Here is an 18,667-nt window from a genome sequence, read left to right on the forward strand (position 1 = left end):
ACGTGCTCCACCACTGAACTACATTTCCAGCTCTTTAAAATTGTTACTATTATTATTATTTTTTACAAAGTTACAAGGAGTTTCAGAAACATTAAAACAATCAAACTGTTTCAGGCACGGTTTCATAGTGAAAGCAGAGATCATTTTCTGACTTTCTGTTTCCCACCAAGATTCAACCTCAAGTATCTTTCCAGGAAGCAGTTAGTGGAGCGCTAAGTGGCCCATCAGCCTCTTGTCTCCAAGTGCTGTCCTTATCTGCAGAAAGTTCCTGAGTCAACAGAAAGGGGGTTCCCAGGTGTGCGGGAAGGAGACTGAGGCTGCTCTGCACGTTTGGCTGGGCCCTTGACAATGCTGGGTAGGTATGTTCAATCAGCTCATGAACATAAAAACATAATTAAAAAAAAAAGATGGCTTTAAAAAATACCTGATAATTACCTATCCCTCTCCTTTGCTATGAAATAATTTAAATAATTTATTCTAGATGTATAAAAGGAAAGGTATTCAAAGCTGCCTGTGTCCTGCTTTTGAGTGTGAGGTGTGGGTCCCTTGGGGGAGAGGAGGAGGGCATCAGAAGGTCTGCACTGGCCTTGCCAGCATCCATAGGCTCTCAAGACGGCTCCCTCAGACCTCAGGGTTAGGGTACACTGACCTGTGGGAGATAGCACCCGCCAGTGGGTGGAGGTGGGAGGCTTTGGGGAGCAACCCCACCCAGGGGAGCTCTGCTTCCCTGACCATGCCCACGCTTGGCCTTTTGCTTCAGAAGGCAATGAGAAGCTTGGTTGGTGCATCATGGGAGCCTGAGCCCCAGTGACTGATGAAGTGACTGGGGGATGGAGGCTGTGATGAGTTAGATGGCTAGGGTGGAAGGGCAGATGGGAGTACTGAGATTGAGACCTAGGTCCTGTCTGGTGCTCATTCTTCACCTTGACTGCCAAGAGGTACAGAGGGAAGAGCTAGTCTCTGTCCTTGACTTTCTTGCTTCAGTTCTTGGGCTTTATGTTTACACAGAAGTCCATGCCCTTGCCTGTAGTCAGTTTCTATATTCCCTGGGAGGGGCCTGGGCATCAGTATTTCCTGACATACACTGTGGGCTCAGAGCTAAGCTGGGTAATGCTCCATCCAGCAGGGCGCGGTGAGAAAGGGGCAGTGTGTGTGTGTGTGTGTGTGTGTGTGTGTGTGTGTGTGTGTGTTCTGTACCCCCAGGTTAAGGAGCAGCCACAGAAAAGTCTCAGCTCTCATTCTCCCTGGAGATGAGGGCTGGCTTCCTAGAAAGAGTGAGCTCAGAGCAGCACTCAGGACATAGACCCACAGAGCAGAGACACATGCTTGACTTTTGGACATGAGAATTTTAGGCCTTTGGTCCTACTTCCTTTCCAGTGTGTGTGTTGGGGGGCGGGGAGTAGATAATAGGGTTCTGCACATCTTGTGCTAGGGCTCCTCACCTCCAAACTCCCCTCTGCTATCTTGGAGGAGGCAGGCTGTTGCCAGGAAGTCACAGGTAGCTCTGTGGGTAGACCCTACCTATGTACATGCCTGGAGTCAGGCCGATTGTGGTGGAAGGATGGCTCACTCCCCCTCAGGTTAAAGCCTCCTTTATCTCCAACCTACATCATCAGCACTGTGCAGGATCAAGTCCAGTTTGCTGGTGCCCTGTTCCACCGAGGCTCACTCGCCTGGTTCAGAAGGAGAAACTGACACTAAAGAGGATTTTGCAAGAGGTCACTAAGTAAGCTGGACAGAGCCAAGGCCAAAGCCAGTTGTGTTCAGGGCCAAAAACAGCAAACAGACAGACAAATAGACAGATCCAGGAGACCAGGATCTCAAGCCCAACTTTGCTGTGAAATAGATCCTACTTCTCTCTGGCCTCAGTTTCTCCACCTGTAAAATGAGGGAATTGGACCAGTTTACAAATGTAAAAACAAAAAATGACCACTGTTGATTTCTCAGGTCCAGCCCTTACTTTCTACCATGTTTTTCCCCACCCCCACCCCGCCAGGAACTTCAAGCCATAGTGGACCCTTAAAAACAGAATTCAGCAGGAGGCAAATTGTCATCTAAACAAAGTCAGGCTGAAATCGCTGTTGAAAGAAGGCAAAGAGAAACACCAGCTCCATGTCCCACTGCAAATCTCTTTCCAAGGCCGAGAGTTTTGTCTTCTCGTAAAAATATAGAAATAGTGGTTGTTCTTGGGGGACTTGTGGTTTGGTTCTGGACCTCCCCACAGAGCCGGTTGGTGTCCCTGAGGTGAGGGTGGCAGAGATCTCTGCTCAGAACTGTCCCAAACTCATCTGCAGGTTTTTGATCTCCAGTTCCAGCTGCTTGGCTTGGACCTCTCGCTGAGTCACCAGTTCTCGGAGCCTTCGGATCTCTTCCTGCTGTCGATAAAACATCTGTAGCAGCTAGGAAAGCAGAGATCAGAGGAAAAGGTCACCTGGCTGGCCTGAGATGCTGGGGCAGGGCAGTAGAGGAGAGAGCAAAACACTACCCCATTTTTTTTGGTGGTACTGGGATTTGAACTCAGGGTATCATGCTTGCTAGAAGCAGTTGCTCTACCATTTGAGTCAGGCCCCCAGCAATTGCAATTAAAAAATAACCATTAATGTTATACAGACAGGCTAACATTACATAAGTTGGATAATGAGTGCATTTCCTTTTTGGGGGGGGATAATGTCACTCCTTCCTTTACTTTCCCCCAGTTTTCCCCTTCCATCCCTGTCCATAAGTCATTTCCTACATAATGTATACTTAATACCATGATTGCATCTGTTCATCCTTCCTGCCTTTCTGTGTCCTCACTTTTCTCTCCCCACCCCCAGGAGAAAAAAAAAAACTCAAAGCAAAAAACACTATTATCACCAACAATAACAACAACAATAAACCTGTTTCCATTCTCTGGAGTCGGTTTCATTAAGTAGTTTTTTAAATGTTCAGAGAAATTGCACCTTTGGCTTCCTCCTTCAGTCGGACTGTGTGTGAATGCCTAAAGTCCTGTATAGGCTATCATGTCCAATTGTATTTTAGATCTAGCTTCCAAATATGAGAGAAAACATGTACCATTTGTCTCTTTGAGCTTGGTTTAACATTGTATTCTATTTCTCTGCAAATGACATAATCTTATGCTTTCTAAAGGATGAGTAAAATTCCATTATGTATATGTAGCACATTTATTAAGCCATTCCTCTGTTGTGGGTCATCTGGGCTCTTTCCACTGCTTGGCCATTGTGATTAGTGCAGCAATGAACATGGAGGTACAAATATTTTTATGGTATTCTGACTTGTAATGATCTTGTAGGTGCCCAAGTGTGGTAGGGTTGGATTGTAGGGAAGTTCCATGTTTATTTTATTTTATTTTATTTTTTTTTGGTCAGTCGTGGGACTTGAACTCTGGGCCTGGGTGTTGTCCCTGAGCTCTTCAGCTCAAGGCTACCGCCCTATCCCTTGAATCACAGTACCACTTCCGGTTTTCTAGTGGTTAACTGGAGATGAGAGTCTCATGGACTTTAGTGCCCAGGCTGGCTTTGAATCATGATCCTCAGATCTCAGCCTCCTGAGTAGCTAGGATTACAGGCGTGAGCCACCGCGTCCAGCTCCATGCTTAATTTTTTGAAGCATCTCCAAATCTCCTTCTAGAGTAGCTGCATTTGTTTACATTCCCACCAGCAGTGCAATAGGGCTTTCTCCCCCAACCCCTGCCAGTATTTGTTGTCCAAATTCATGATGTTGGCCAATCTAACTGGGGTAAGATGGAATCAGAGTTGTTTTGGTTTGCATTTCCTTTATGGCTAGGGATGTTGAGCATTTGCTCATGGGCCTACTTGCCATTCTTACTTCTGAGAAGTCTCTTTGTCTCCTTTGCCCATTTACTGATTGGTGTCCCCAGCCATGTTTGCTTCAAGTACCCTTCAGACAGGGTCTGACAATCTTGCCTGAGTGGAGTTTGGACTGAGATCCTCTTCTCTACAGCCTCCAAGAACAGCTGAGTGGTAGTCATGTCATGGGCTACCACACCTAGCTTGTTCTTTCTGTTGTTGTTGTTGCCAGTCCTACGGCTTGAACTCAGGGCCCGGGCACTATCCTTGGACACTTTTGCTCAAGGCTAGTGCTCTGCCACTTGAGCCACAGCAGCACTTCCAGCTTCTTTTGTGTACGTGGTACTGAGGAATCAAACCTAGGGCGTCGTGCATGCAAGGCAAGCACTCTACCACTAGGCCACGCTCCCCGCTCCCAGCTTGCTCTTTGAGATCAGCTCCTGATAATTTTTTTTGAGGGGGGGGTTGGCCTTTTACCATAGTCCCTCATTCTCCAAGGCCTCCCGTGGAGCTGAGATTACGAGTATGAACCTCCTTGCCCATTGCTGCCACTTTCTGACTCAAGCATCCCTCCCTCAATGGAGGGACAGCCATGACGCCTATCTGCCACAAAATCTTGTTTATTTCATCTACTAAGAGAGATTTAAACAGGTTTAAGGGCTTCTGATAGTTTTGGCTTCCATGCTGAGAACTGGAGCCAGGATATTCTGTCCTGGAATCTAGAGACTGGAGTTTAACCAGTGTGTGGATGGGTTGTCTTATCCTCTCTAAGCTTCAGTCTCCCCTCAGAATGGGGGTGAGGAAAGTAAACCCCGCCCATTCACACAGAATGGGGGCATTTTAGATCTTGGTGAAGAGTGTTGCTCCACCAAAGGGAAGAGAGCCCTGGGTCTGAGGTCTTGAGCAGGGCTATCATCACCTCTGCATCCTCAGTGAGATGCCAGCCCTGGTATCAGCTCTTCCACACTGACCTCCAGCACTGTGGACAGAACTGTGTCCCGGTATTGCCAAGGTCTGTCTGCTCGGGCGCCTGCACCCAGCAGCCACCTAACAAAGCTAACTCTACCTTTTCCTTTTCTTTTGTAGTATTGAGGATTCAACCCCGGGTTTATGCTTACATAAGTGCTCTACCACTTGAGCTACAATCCCAAACCCTAAAGGCTGATGCGGAAAGCTTAGAAAATTCCAGCAGATTGTCACTGGAAGGAGCTATAATGCCCTCCAGGTTAAATGTGAATTTTACAGATGCTTCTTCACCAGCAAAGCACATTCCCATGTTTATGCCTGGTATTCACAAGCCTGTTTATTGACTGAATGATTCAGGTGAGCCAAGGACAGGCCATAGAGCTGGCTGCATCTCGTTGCTTCCTTCTAGGCCCTTCTCCGGGGGGCTGAGCTGACCCCCTCTCCCACTGGCCCCTCTGAACATCTGCTTTCCCTCATACCTCATTCTCTGTCTTTGGTGGAGGACATTCAAAAACATCAAAGCCATTTGTGAGCCAAGACTTCTTCTCCTCTTGCTGGCGTTCTGTTGTCCAACTTGTCACCTTCCCCTCTGGCAGAGAGCAGGGCCTCCGGCCACCATCTGCAGCCAGCTTTGCAGTGGGCCCCAGGGGCGAGCTTGAGGCAGTGGGCCTCAAGGGCGAGCTTGAGGCAGAGGCCCCGGAAGTGGAGAGGGGTCTCTCTGGAGGCAGGGGCTGGGGACTCACCAGCTGAGAGCCGGGTCTAAGAGACATCAGGACTGGATCTGGAAGGAAATCAAAGGGCTGTGAGCAGACCGAGCATAGGGCACCGACACCCAAATGCAGCTACCTAAATGGAGGCTGGCATGTGGGAACGCAGGGCCCATGCACAAGAGCCACCCCAGAGATCATGAGCTCAAGGGAGAAGGCCATCCACAATGCCCTCTGCTATCTCCCAAGTTCATTGGTAGCACCCCAGGGAGCAGGGGAGGCAGGCACTGCAGATACAGAGGGAAGGAGGCCTGGAGGGAGGATGCAGAGTCTGTGTAAGCACCACCCAAAACTGGGACATGGCATTGGCTACTAGCCAGCAGGGTGGGGACATCAGCTCCTGGGAGTGTATGAAATGTGTGTGGGGAGGGGGTGTTTGGCGTGGGTGAGGGGCATAGTTCTTCTCCTGTTGGGTTGATACTTGGACAGGTAGGCCAGGAAGTGGGCAGAGGAGCCCAGGTGAGGGTTGGCACCCAGGGGTCTCAGGTCAAAAAGTAAGTGCAGTGTGGGGGTGGGGGACAGACAGGAGTCTAACCACAGTCACAGGAATCTAACCACAGTTGCTAGCTTAGCCCACATGTGACATCTTCCACAGGGCAACATCACCTGAGCTAGACTTCCTCCTTGTCTTCCTTTCTTCTTCTTTTTATTATTTTTTAAAATTTTGAACATAAGGATCTGGACACTGTCCTTGGACACTTTTTGCTAAAGGCTAGCACTCTGCCACTTGAACCATAGCGCTACTTCTGGCTTTTTGCTAGTATATTGTAAATAGTTTCACAGACTTTCCTGCCTAGGCTGGGTTTGATGTGGCAATCTTGATATCTCAGTCTCTAATTAGCGAGGATTGCAGGCATAAGCCATCAGTGCTGGGCTGAGCTGGAGTTTCTGAGCACCTTGGGCAAGGCACCTGACTTGCTAGCCCTATGTATGACTGTAGCCAGCGGCGACAGACTGCAGGGCTGTCCTCTGAGAGATAGGACAATAAAAATATAGGCAAAAACCATACTCAGCCACTCGGAACAACTGGAAAACCATTCCCCACCACACCCACAACTCTTGTTTTCCTCCTTCCTCACCTCTGTCCATCCCACTGAGCCACTCCTGGGCGGACAGGGAGGGCTGGGCCCCTGCTGTGGGTGGGTAGATGTCTTCTTGGTAGGATTCCGACTGAAAGAGAACGCTGGTGAGTGAGGGGGTGGCCAAGGGGCAGCTGCCCACCTGGGGAGGATCCCCACCCCCTGCTGAGCAGGGGCCACCCAGGCCCAGAACTGCCCAGAGCAGTGGTGGGAGGGCAAAGGTGGGTGAGGCCCAGCCCTCTGGCCCCAGTGATGTCACATTGACCCTGCAGGGCCTTTCTCCTAGTGAGGGGTTCTCAGCCCCTTTGCGGCTGTGTCCTCACAGCATGGGCCAGAGAGGCTCTGGGGCCGGGACACCCCAGGCCTGCCTCACCCAGAATGCGCTCCCTGCCTCCTGCAGAGGCCTGCGCTGCCTTACCCGGCGGGGTACGATCATAGAGACGGGCTCAATGAGGCTTTTGGTTGTGATCAGCTTATAGAACCGGAAGATCTCGCAGGAGGACACGTCGAGACCTCTCTTTGGCATGACACCTGTGGATAGATGGCCAAAGAAGGTCAATTGACTTTAGCTGGGCTCGGCCCCACGGGCCTAGTATTCAAGCCAAGCTGCCTACCTGGACCCTCAGTGGAGGCTGGATCCTGGGCTGGAAAAATGGAGCCAAAATAACCAGACTCTTCTCCATCTACAAAGGCTTCACTTGTTTTAGCTACAATCGTCACAGGTACCATCATATTCTGCCCAGCCTCCCAGCCTGTCTCAAAGCCCCTGCTCTGTAACAGCAGATGTTCAACCACTTGAGCAAGGCCTCAGATCTTTTTCTTTTTTGGTGTTGGCACTGGGATATGAACTTGCCTGGGTATTCTCCCAGCCTTTTCCACTCCAGGCTGGCCCTCTACTATTTGATTCCACTTCCAGCTTTCTTTCTTTCTTTCTTTCTTTCTTTCTTTCTTTCTTTCTTTCTTCCTTCCTTCCTTCCTTCCTTCCTTCCTTCCTTCCTTCCTTCCTTTCTTGTTGGTCATGGAACTTAACTCTGGGCCTGGGTATTATCCCTGAGTTCTTCAGCTCAAGGCTACCGACCTACCCCTTGAGCCACAAGGCCACTTCCGGTTTTCCAGTGATTAATTGGAGATAAGAGTCTCATGGGCTTTGTAGTGCCCGGACTGGCTTTGAACCATGATCCTCAGATCTCAGCCTCCTGAGTAGCTAGGATTACAGTCGTGAGCCTGGAAGTGGATTTCTTAAACATAATATATCTTAACCCTAATACATTTAGAAAGGAGGAGGGCACTGCTTGCTGGAAGTTCCTTTAGGTCAATGTGTTTTATCACATGGTTACTATGCAATTGCTTAATCCTGGCCCTTGCAACTTCTCTCCCAGCTGTGCTCTGCGTGCTTCTAGCTTCTCCACTCCTGCTTCCTCCACAAGCCCCGCCTGGCTGGCTCCTGTGTGCTGTCCTACATCTCAGAGACAATCCTACTGTGTTTTGAGCGTGCACCCCACTCCAAGGCTTCATATGTGGCAGTAAAATTCCCACTGGGAAGTCTGAAGGAAGAAGGGAATGTGATCTGTCTGTGGTGTCTAGGGTGAGGTCTGGGAGGGGACACCACATCATGGGATGTCCTGTGTGTCTCAGGACTCAGCCAGCACAAAAGATGTCCACCCTGGACCTCTTGAACGGCCTCTTGCCTCCCCACCCGCCGTGCCCTGCCCAGCCCCGCTCACCGATCCCCTTCTGCGGGTTGTAGGAGCGGTATTCCGTCAAGTAGTTGAGGTGCGGCTTGTCTGCGCTCACCTCGTAGTAGCGGATGTTGCCGTCACCCTGAGGCGGGAGGAGCCAGGTTCAGAGCCAGCCATGAGCCCTGCCCACACAGGGCAACCCCAGGGGACCCAGGGGACTTGCACCCGATGGCCAATGAAGGAGGAGGGCTTCCTCCAAGCCCCCCACCAGGACCCACACACCCTGAAAACAGGCCCAAATCTCCAGAGAGGCTGTCTTCAGAGGCCACCCAGGGCATCCTAGCCCCGGGGGCATTTCTGCTGGTCACAGGGACCTGAATCCTGGGCTGCTGGGGGACAGCAGTGGAGCTGAGCTTGGCCCGTTCCTGCCTCGCGCCTGGCTGCACTGACCTTCCCCACCACGTAGAGCATGTTGGTGTCCGGGTCGTAGAAGGGGAACAGCACGCCCGAGGAGCCGTCCAGGTCCTCCTCGGTGAGAGGCACTGACAGGTCTTCCTGCAAGAGGAGGGTGCCAGGGAGGCTTGTGAGGCAGAGACCGGGGCAGGCACCAGTGCAAGTGTGCACATGTGTGTGCATCTATCTCATCACCCTCGCTGAAAGGATGTGTCTTTATGTGCTTGAGTGTTCATGGATGTACACATACAGGTACAAGACAGCATGTGACCTCATATGTGCATATGGTACCCGTGTGCACCTCACCACCCTTGCTGAAAGGATGTGTCTACACATATGCACAAGTGTTCATGAATGTTTATACATATGCACATGCAGGTAAGACAAAACTAGATCTATGTGGGTGTATGTACATCTCACTCACCACTCTTGCTAACAGGACATGTGTGTATATGCATGAAGTGTTTGTACTCTAGTGGAGATGACACTTTAAAGGTACTAAATGTCACCCGCGCCTACTGTATCACAAGTTTGCCCTTGACATTGTGTGTGTGTGTGTGTGTGTGTGTGTGTGTGTGTGTGTGTGTGTGTGAGGCTGGAGATTGCACCTAGCCCCTGGTGCTTTCTAGTTAGGTGCTCTACCATCCTCTGCCTCCTGGATAGTTAGGGTCACAGCTGGCTTAGCAAGTCATTGTTTTATTTGTTTTTGTTGTAGCTGTTGGTTGTGGAGCATGAGCTTAGGGCCTGGGGGCTGTCCCAGAGCTTTTGTGCACTCTTACCACTCTGAACCACAGCGCCACTTCTGGCTTTTTTTTTTTTTTTTGGTGGTTAATTGGAGATCAGAGTCTCATAGACTTTCCTACCCAGGGTGGCTTCAAATTGTGATCCTCAGATCTCAGCCTCCTGAGTAACTAACTACTCAGGATTACAGGTGTGAGCCACTGCGCTCAGCTAGCAAGTCATTTTTGACACATCTGATCTCACATGTCTCCTCTGGGCCCTGTGTTCATTTTCTCCTACATTTGAATGGATGAAGGAGACTCAGAGGGGAAGGCTCTGTCTGGTCTCTGAATCATGTGCCAAGAGTACTGCCGCAGCCCTTCCCCCTCGCTTTAGCTGCCCATCCATTAGCTCATTAGCTCTGCACAAGGGGCCTGGCTCCAGCTGCGCCCTTCTCCCCTCAGGGCCTTTCCTGGGGCCTCATCTCCTTCCTAGATACAAGATGTGAGGCCAATGGGCTGTTGGCCTCTCCGGATGAGGCTGAGGACAATGGGGGGGGGGCGGGGATGGAGCCGAGACTCACCTGGCTCCACAGGGCCATCTGCCGGTTGTTCCAACGCGATGTGCCCGTGGACAGCAGCTTCTTCATGCTCCCCAGAAACAGCACCTTGTTGGCACGGTGCCCCTTGTAGCTGGCTTCCTGGAGGGAAGTGTGTGTCAGCACAGGGGAGGCACTGCACGGGGTTCTTAGTTTCCGCTGGGGTTTCTGGACTCCCTCTCTTACCCAGCCCTCTGGAGACCACTCCTCTTGGGGACAGTACCTCCCCACTCACTATTGGTTTGAAGTTGGCGTTTCTGAGCTGGGACAGGCAAATCTCTGTTCTGATTCACATTTGCTAAGAGCCAATACCAAGCATACTTGCCTAGCACCTATGCCAAGCAAGGAGCAGGACTGGATGTGCACGGCATCCAGCTTGTTCACTCTGATCCTTGATGAGGAAGGACTGAAAGAAATGGCTCAGGGAGCAGCATGTTTACCTAAGGTGACCCAGTGGGGCCTCAGTCTCTTGACCCAGAACAGTGACTTAGAACAGAGCCAAGCCATCCTGACCAGCTTTGGAGATAAACCAGGTTCAAATCCCAGCTCTCCATGTGGGTAAGTCACTTCCTTTCTGGTCTCAGTTTCCTTATCTGAAAACTGGGTGTGACCCATCTTTCCTCCCTGGGCTGCTGCCCAGCAAAGTGGGCCAGGCAGCCAAACACACCGTGCTGGGAGCATCCCGGGCCTGCACTGACCTGCCGGACGGTCCCTAACCGGGGGTCGATAATGCGAATCTTGCGGTCTTTACAGGCGGTGGCCAGCAGGCTGCCATTGGTGTTGAAGGACATTGAGAGGATGACGTCTTGGTGACAGGCGATTGTCTTCACAGGGCTCATGATGACAGGTTCCTTTGTGTCCAGATTCCAGATCATCACCTGAATGGCAGAATGCCGGCCCTCAGCACCAAGGCCTGACTCACCCAGTCCACGGGGTCACAAGCTGGCTGATCAGGCTGTGGTGAAGCACAGTATTCTACTCTGTGTGTGTGTGTGTGTGTGTGTGTGTGTGTGTGTGTGTGTGTGTGTGTGTGTGTGTCGTTGGCTGCCTGGCCCAGAGCATGGAGTGGGAGGATGGCTGTACGGGGGCAGCTGCATTTGATGGCACGAGAAGCGCGAGTCAGACTGGCTAGCAGTGGAGGGATAATACCATCTTTCTCTGATCAACTACTGTGCTGGAGAACCCAAGGAACTGGGGTATTCTAACAGTTATTAGAAGCATTTTCCACTTGACTTGGATAACCAAGGCTGCCATGGTCAGGTTCATAGGCACATCTCCAAGAATACTCATAGAAACAGTTTTTTGTGAGTAGCGCCCCCTGGAGGCAGGGATGGGGGATGGGGGCAGACAAACCCCACATAAAGAGCAGAAGGCAGTAGAGCCAGAACCCTCTGGGACGGCTCCCACCCCTCCTAATCTACCATAGAAACCCCTGAAGTGCATTGCAAACCCTTATGGAGTTAGAAGAGCTGAGAAACCAATGCTTGGGTTTACCTACCCACTGGAAACTGAGGCCCCAGGAGGCCAAACGACTCTGGGCTGCATTCTCAGGTGATGAGTCAGAGGCAGGGATGGACAGCACAGGGCTCCTGTGCTGTGAAATGTCCCACTCTCCAGGGCTGGGAGCAGGGGAAGTCTAGGGGGGCTCAGCCTATCCCTGGCAGACAGACTATGAAGGGTTGATGTGCCCCTAGGAAAGCGGGTCTTTGCAGCTGTAGTTGAAATGCGGTCATGATAAATCAGGGTGGGCTCTAAATCCAACAGCAGCTTTCTCACAAAGAAGAGAGGACACATAGGGACACAGTGTGGAAGACAGAGGTAGCTACTAGGCCAGCTGGCGGGCAGGGGACCTGATGAGCACTAGGGCATGCGCGAAGGGTCTCCCCAAGGCCTCGGATGACAGCTGGATCTGGATCTCCAGTCTCTACCACTGTGAGAGCTCGGTTGCATTCAGCACCTGGCTTGTGGTAATGGGTCCCAGGCACCACAGACTCACCTTGTAGTCGTAGCCGGAGCTGAAGAGGATGCTGGCAGCCGTGGGGTGCCATTCCACCAGGCCCACTCTGCGTGCGTGGCCCACTAGCTCCTTACTGTAGGTCGTGAGGTTCCTGGTCAGCAGCTGCTTAGGGATGTCCCAGATCTTAATCTGCGAGGGGAGACAGGGCCGGGGAAGGTAAGCCTGGACCTTGGCACAGTTCCTTCTAGAAGGACTGGGCAGCACTCTCCGTGGCCTCCACCCTTGGCAGAGGGGTAGTTGGGGCTTCTGGCCAGGGAAGAGGCTTTGCTTCCAAGTCTGCCCCAGTGGCCCTGGTGACCGTGATGGTTTAAAGTGGAGGGGCAGGTGTGTGTGGCATGGCATCTCAAATGCCAGGATGTTGAGGACACTAAGGGAGACAGTGCAGGCTCTGGAGCAGGGCAGGGCTAAACATGTCCCTAGGCTGGAATGACCTGAAGATGGCAGAGGCTGTCAGACTGCCGGTCACGGAGGAATATTGAGGCGTGGTGTTAGGGACAGCAGGGCACCAGAGGGATGTGGAGCCCGGGATGGCGCCATTTTGAGGTTCCTCATGGTCCTGCAAAGTGCTCAGGCTCCGATGTCACTGTAGCGTGATTCCCTTAGAGACACAGGTTTCCAATTCTGCTTCCAGTTGAGCAATTTCACTTCTGGCTCATCTTTGTTTTTACACTAGGAAGTGAACTTTCCCTGGGGTGTGGCCAGGTTGCACTCAGAGCTGGCTGGTGAGGGTGGTCACTGCTCGAGGCTGGATGTGGGCGCACCCTGGCACTGAGATAGTGCTGACCTCAGGTTCTGGGGGCAGGGAGGAGGCGAGTGAGACTCGTGTGGGTGCATCCACAGGGAAGGCATTACTGCTGCACTCAGTCCCTTCCTTCCTGTCCATTCCCTTCCCCTGGGGCATCTGGGAAGGGACAGTGGCAGGCACGGGGTCTGAAATAAAGCCCATTTGGGGACCATTTAAAGCAGGACTGAAAGGCAAGTGTACATGAGGCAGCCGAGAGACCTGGTATCTTGTAGGAGTCCCACGCTGACTCCGAGCCATTCCCGTGAGAAAAGGTAACGTTCCACGTGATGTGGAATCCAATATACATTTTCTTAGAATTTACCCCTGCCTCTCTTCTTTCCTTCCTCTCTCCTCCCTTTTCTCACTCTCTCCATCCCTTTCTTATTCCCTCATTTGTCCTTTTTTTCTTCTCTTCCACATTTCTATCTCTCCTCTCTGTGTTTTTTTTCTTTTTGGTCATGGAGCTTGGACTCTACCTGGGTGCTGTCCCCGAGTGTCTTTCCTCAAGACTAGGGCTCTACCATTTAATCCACAGTATCCTTTCCAGTTTTCTAATGGTTAACTGGAAATAAGATGCTTTAGGGACTTTCCTGCCCTGGCTGATTTTGAACCTTAACCTTTAGTTCTCAGCCTCCTAAGTAGCTAGGAGCCAACAGTGCATGGCTCTGTGTCTCACTATGTAGGCTAGGCTGGCCTCAAATTCATGATCCTATCTCAGTCTCCCTAATGCTGAGATTACAGGCATGCACCACTAGAAGTGGTCTTCTTAGGCTCTTCCTTTCCTGATGAACTGATCTGCTTCCTTTGATCAAACAATGAGCGTTCTGCAATACGTTCTATTCCTATTTTTGCTTTGACAAAAAATCATGCCCAGTATGATATGGGAAGACTGAGTATAACCAGTACGGTGGGATCAGAAGACACAGTAGCTATGGCACCTACCTTTATTTTAATTCTGATCACATCTGTGTCCTTTGCTTTGGGCCACAAACAAACACTGTGATTTAGAAGTAGGTATAGAATGAATTTCAAGTAAGTGACACCGAACATTGTGGGGGCTGGGACTATGGCCTCGGTATAGAGCAGGAGCCCCAAAAAGTTGTAAAAGCTTGGTGCTATCTTCACTTCCGAGTAGCTGGGGATACAAGTATGAGCCACCATACCTGGCTGAGATCTGATGTTAGAACATGAGTCTCATGAGGCCTCTTTAGATGAGCGGAAGCTATGTACCCATTTTATAGATGGGGTAAACAAAGGCCTAAAGAGAGAAGTCCCACCATACCCAGAATTTCTCTGTGATCTCTGATACCCTCCCCACATGCAGCGGCCTTACCTTGGTGATTAGGGAGCCCATGGAAGTCCAGTGGGCAGCAGCCACCTCCTAGGCCTGTACCCTCTGCCCCAGCCACCACCACCTACTCTTCTCAGGCTGGGATGCATGTGCCCACTCACCGTGGCATCTTCAGAACAGGAGGCAATCTGGAAGTCATTGAAAGGGTTCCACTTGATGTCTAAGACATTCCCTCTGTGCCCGCAGACCTTGGGGTAGTGAGGATCCAACTTTCCCGTCTGCAAAACAGCACCCAAGGTTAGAGTGCAGCACGCAGGGTTGGAGAAGAGAGCAGGCTAAGGTCACTCAGTCAGCAGTCATGAGCTAGCAGGACGACATAAGGGGCAGAAGTAGGTGTGAAGGTAGCCTGATCAGGCTCCCTGTATGTACTTGAGGGGAGGGTTGCTCCATGCCTTTGGGCCTCAGGGTTCCCCTTTAGCAGGGTGAAGGAAATTGTGGGTACATCACAGGTTGGCAAGAGGGCTACAGAGGCTGAGATATGGGGATGCTGTGGCTGTATGCAGAGCACATGACTGGGAAAAGGGCTACCCTCATACCCTGTCAGGGGACATAATGCAGGGTGGCAGCCTTCTGGAAGAGCAGCCTGAAGTTCCTTCCAAGTTAACCAGAGTCACCACAGGACGTAGCATCCCCGGGAAAGATGAACACAGTCGATACGGAATGCATCAACTGTGCCCATTGCAGCATTATTCATTACAGCCAGCATTGGAAACGACCCAAACGCCCATCACGGGATAAATGGAATATATAAAATATACCCATAAAATAGACTATTATTCAGCCAGAAGAAGGAACAGAGTATGATAATGTGCCACAGCATGGATGAACCATGAGAACATTAAGTGAAAGAAACAGATTGGAAAAGGCACATAGTACCAGGCACAGTGATGAATGCCCGTAATCTCAGCACACAGGGAGGCTGAGGCAGGAGGATCTGGTGTTCAAAGCCACCTTAGATTACATAGTGATACTGTGTCACGAAACTAACTATAGCTAGCTATAGTGGCACACCTCTGTAGTCTCAGTTACACTGGAAACTAAGAAAAGAGTCTAGAGATAACAGCCAACTTGGGCAATATATCCAGAGTGCACGCACACGCACGCACACACACACACACACACACACACACACACACACACACACTTATTGAGAATCTACTTCGATGGTTTATACACATGGTTTCACTGCTTGATCAAATGAGCACTTCTAATCCCTGCTGGCATGGAACTTATGAAATGAATGCCTAGAAGGGGTAAATTCATGGAGACAGAGGCAGATTAATGATGACTGGGGCTGGGGAGGACTGATAGGGAGGACTGTGGATGACTCAGGAGGTTTTTTTGTGGAATGATGAAATGATGGCAACCTCATGAATACAGCATCCCAGTGCACCAGTGAACGTTACAATGTGTGTGTGTTGTATCTCAGTTTTTTTTTGGGAGCGGGAGGGGGGGGGGCGTGTCATGAGGTTTGAACTCTGGACCTGGGTGCTGTCCCCGAGCTCTTCATCTCAAGGCTACTGTCCGCCCTACGGCAGAGCCACCGCCCCACTTCCCGTTTTCTAGTGATTAGAGATAAGGGTCTCAAAGTCTTTCATGCCCTGGCTGGCTTTGAATCTTGATCCTCAGATCTCAGCCTACTGAGTAGCTAGGATTATAGGTGTGAGCCACCAGAGCCTGACCTGGCTTATCTTTTTTTTGGGAAAAAATGATGTGTATTTGGTAACTGATAAAACATACACCAGGTATAGTGGTGTGTGCCTGTAATCCTAAAATCAGAGGCAGAAGAACTGTGAGTCAGAGGCCTGGTCTACATAGTGCAACCCTGTCTCAAACCTAAAAGCAAAAGCAAACTTAAATGAAATTATTTAAGAATAAAAAGCTGACTTTCTGAAAAGATGGGTCTTTCTAGGATTGGCCAAAAAATGTGTCATGGAAGCTGAAAGTTCCTTTTAAGATTAGGCATAGATGTTTATTTTGTACCCATGGAAGGCATTGTGAATGGATCACAGCATTCATGATCTTGAAGAAGGCCAGATTGAAGGAAGGGTCACTGGGAATGGAGGGACAGAGGTAGAGGCTCCCCCACCGTTGGTGTGGGCCTGTGGGGTATTTTCTGTGCTGAGGGAGCAGCAGCCTTTTCTGAGTCAGAATCCTGACCCACTTCCAATAGACAGCCTTTCCTTTTTCTTGGACCATTTCCTGGGTCAAAAGGGCATAGGGACTTTTATCTCTGCTTTCTGGCCCAGGGACAGGCCTTCATTTCTGTCTGTGGGTTTCTCAGGGAAAGTTAATTGTCAGGCTGGCCTTGGACTGACAGAAGGGATTAGGGTCACCTCCCTCTGTCTCCTGCCAACTGGAGCCCTGGCTCAGGCTGGGTCAGGGCAGCTCCTTGGCAGGGTGGGGAGGGGTGGGAGGATTGTACTGGGCCTTCAGAGTAGCAACTTAGCAGCTCAGCTCTGGTCAGTTCTTCCTCCTCAGCCTCGGACCCAAGCCTCTTCTGGATATCAGTGGCCATTAGCCTGTCAGCAGATCTGCCAAAAGCCTATGAGGGCAGGGCATTTACAACCGGGAAGGCTGGTTTCACTTTGCTGACCATTAGGCCAGATCCAGGCCTTGGATTTATCAGGACACCAGCAATTATGCATGTCCCTCACAGGCTGAGTCAGGCTGGGCTGTGCCACCTAGACAGGCACAGCGTCCAAGTCTACAGGGGGCTCTGTGGGCAGAGAGAGTGAACAGGATGCTGGGATCGAAGAGTTCATGGTCTGCTAGGGACTGGTGGCTCAGCCCTGTAATCCTGGCTACTCCGGAAGCTGAGATCTGAGGATCAGGGTTTGAAGCGAGCCTGGGCAGGAAAGGCCCAAAAGACTGCGAGTGTGTGGGTCTATCACAGCAACGATCAGAAGGACATAGTGTTTCACAAGTACTGGGGATGGAACCAGGGCTTGGCATATGCGAGGCCCAGGCTGTACCATGGAGCTGTCCCACCCCTGGTTGCTCAGTTTATTACAGGGTCTGGGAGACACACTTGGCAAGAGGCCAAAGGGCTGGGGGTGGGGAGCTCCCACGTCTCCCCCACAGTCTCAAGGAAGTTCCATCTGCTGTGACGGAACACAGGTGAAGCGTCCCCTTTGCTTTCTCCAGGTGTCCCACAGCCACAGTGCCCACTCAGCAACTCAGGCCCCCAGCCTGCTCTGCCAAGGAGTAACCCAGGGTCCCTCCCAGGTCTCTGCCTCTCCCAGGCACACCTCACAGCAAAGTCCACCACCTCAGGGTGGGGTTGCTCTGGCACAGGCTGGGGGGTGGGGGCCAGGAACCCATGCCATAGTCCTGGGGCTCAGGATGGTTCTCTCCCCACACCTGTGAGGGGCCTTTATCATGGAGCTCAGGCCTTGGCTGTCAAGGTTGCCTGGCAAGGTGCAAAAGGGAATCTGTCCTTGGGACAGTCCCCAGCCTCTCAGCCCTGGAGGGAAGGCCCCAGGGAACCCACTGGGGTCAAACTCCTTCAGGGGCATTGGACAGTCTCTGATGCAGCCCTGCCATGTGATGGTGACCTGAGGTATGTCGTGGCAAAGCCAAGCACCCCCAGGGGACGTGCCCCCTTCCCTCCAACGCAGCTCCTCCCACAGCAATGAAGAACCAGCCAACCTGCCCACTGCTGGTGGCTCATGCCTGCCATCCTAGCTACTCAGGAGATAGAGGAGACTGAGGATGGAGGTTCAAAGCCAGCCTGGGCAGACAAGCCAATGAGCAAAAAGCTGGAGGTGGAGTTGTGGCTCAAATGGTAGTGTGCCATCCTTGAGTGAAAAAGCTTAGGGTCCAATGCCCAGGCCCACAGTTCAAGCCCCAGTACTGGTGCCAACAAACAACACACACACACACACACACACACACACACACACACACACACACACACACACACACACACACAGAAATCAGACAACCTGTGTCCCCTCCTCTTTTGGCACATCACCAGTTTCCACAGCCCAGCACAGACTATAGACCCTGGTAGCCAAGGAGAAGCCTGAGTAAATAAACAGAGCCAAACCTGAGGAGCAGCAGGAGGTGAAGTGAGAGCAGGCCCAACCCACGCCCAGGTCTCAGAAGTTACTAGGGTCGGTGCAGTGCTGCTTAGAAAGTTGGCAGGTCACCTCCTCTTAAGGACAGAAGAGGTCAGGTGGGTAATGGGCCTGCAGGCCTGGCTAGTACTGGGCCTGTCTGAGCAGGTGGTGTGTGTTGCTGTGGGGGGGGCGGGGAGACAAGACTCTTATCTCTAGTTAATCAGCAAGAAGCTGGAAGTGTTGGTGTGGCCCAAGTAGCAGAGGACCAGCTGCCAGTGAAAAGGCCTAAGGAGAGCTGGAGTCCTCAAGTTCAAGCCCCAGTGCTGGCATCCATTGTAACCACATCCAAGGTCTGCTCTTCATATGGGCTCCCATCAGAT

The 18,667-nt window shown here is 51.4% G+C and overlaps 1 protein-coding gene across 2 annotated transcripts in view; it reads right to left on the reverse strand.

Moving 5' to 3' along the window:
- Positions 1-2,109: 2,109 nt before the first annotated feature.
- Positions 2,110-18,667, reverse strand: part of Coro2a (coronin 2A) — a 50,178-nt gene continuing 33,620 nt past the window's right edge. For both annotated transcript variants that reach the window (XM_090330308.1, XM_090330307.1), the window contains 10 exons: positions 14,325-14,441; positions 12,068-12,217; positions 10,770-10,949; positions 10,057-10,173; positions 8,751-8,855; positions 8,346-8,442; positions 7,040-7,152; positions 6,622-6,712; positions 5,255-5,556; positions 2,110-2,399 (listed from right to left, as the gene is read on the reverse strand). In XM_090330308.1, the coding sequence (XP_090186434.1) occupies positions 2,268-2,399; positions 5,255-5,556; positions 6,622-6,712; positions 7,040-7,152; positions 8,346-8,442; positions 8,751-8,855; positions 10,057-10,173; positions 10,770-10,949; positions 12,068-12,217; positions 14,325-14,441 (1,404 nt within the window). In that variant the 3' untranslated portion in view covers positions 2,110-2,267. The remainder of the gene's footprint in view (positions 2,400-5,254; positions 5,557-6,621; positions 6,713-7,039; positions 7,153-8,345; positions 8,443-8,750; positions 8,856-10,056; positions 10,174-10,769; positions 10,950-12,067; positions 12,218-14,324; positions 14,442-18,667) is intronic.

The sequence above is a fragment of the Megascapheus bottae genome, chromosome 3 (assembly GCF_031878675.1).
Source record: "Megascapheus bottae isolate mThoBot1 chromosome 3, mThoBot2.hap1, whole genome shotgun sequence".
Taxonomy (NCBI): domain Eukaryota; kingdom Metazoa; phylum Chordata; class Mammalia; order Rodentia; family Geomyidae; genus Megascapheus; species Megascapheus bottae.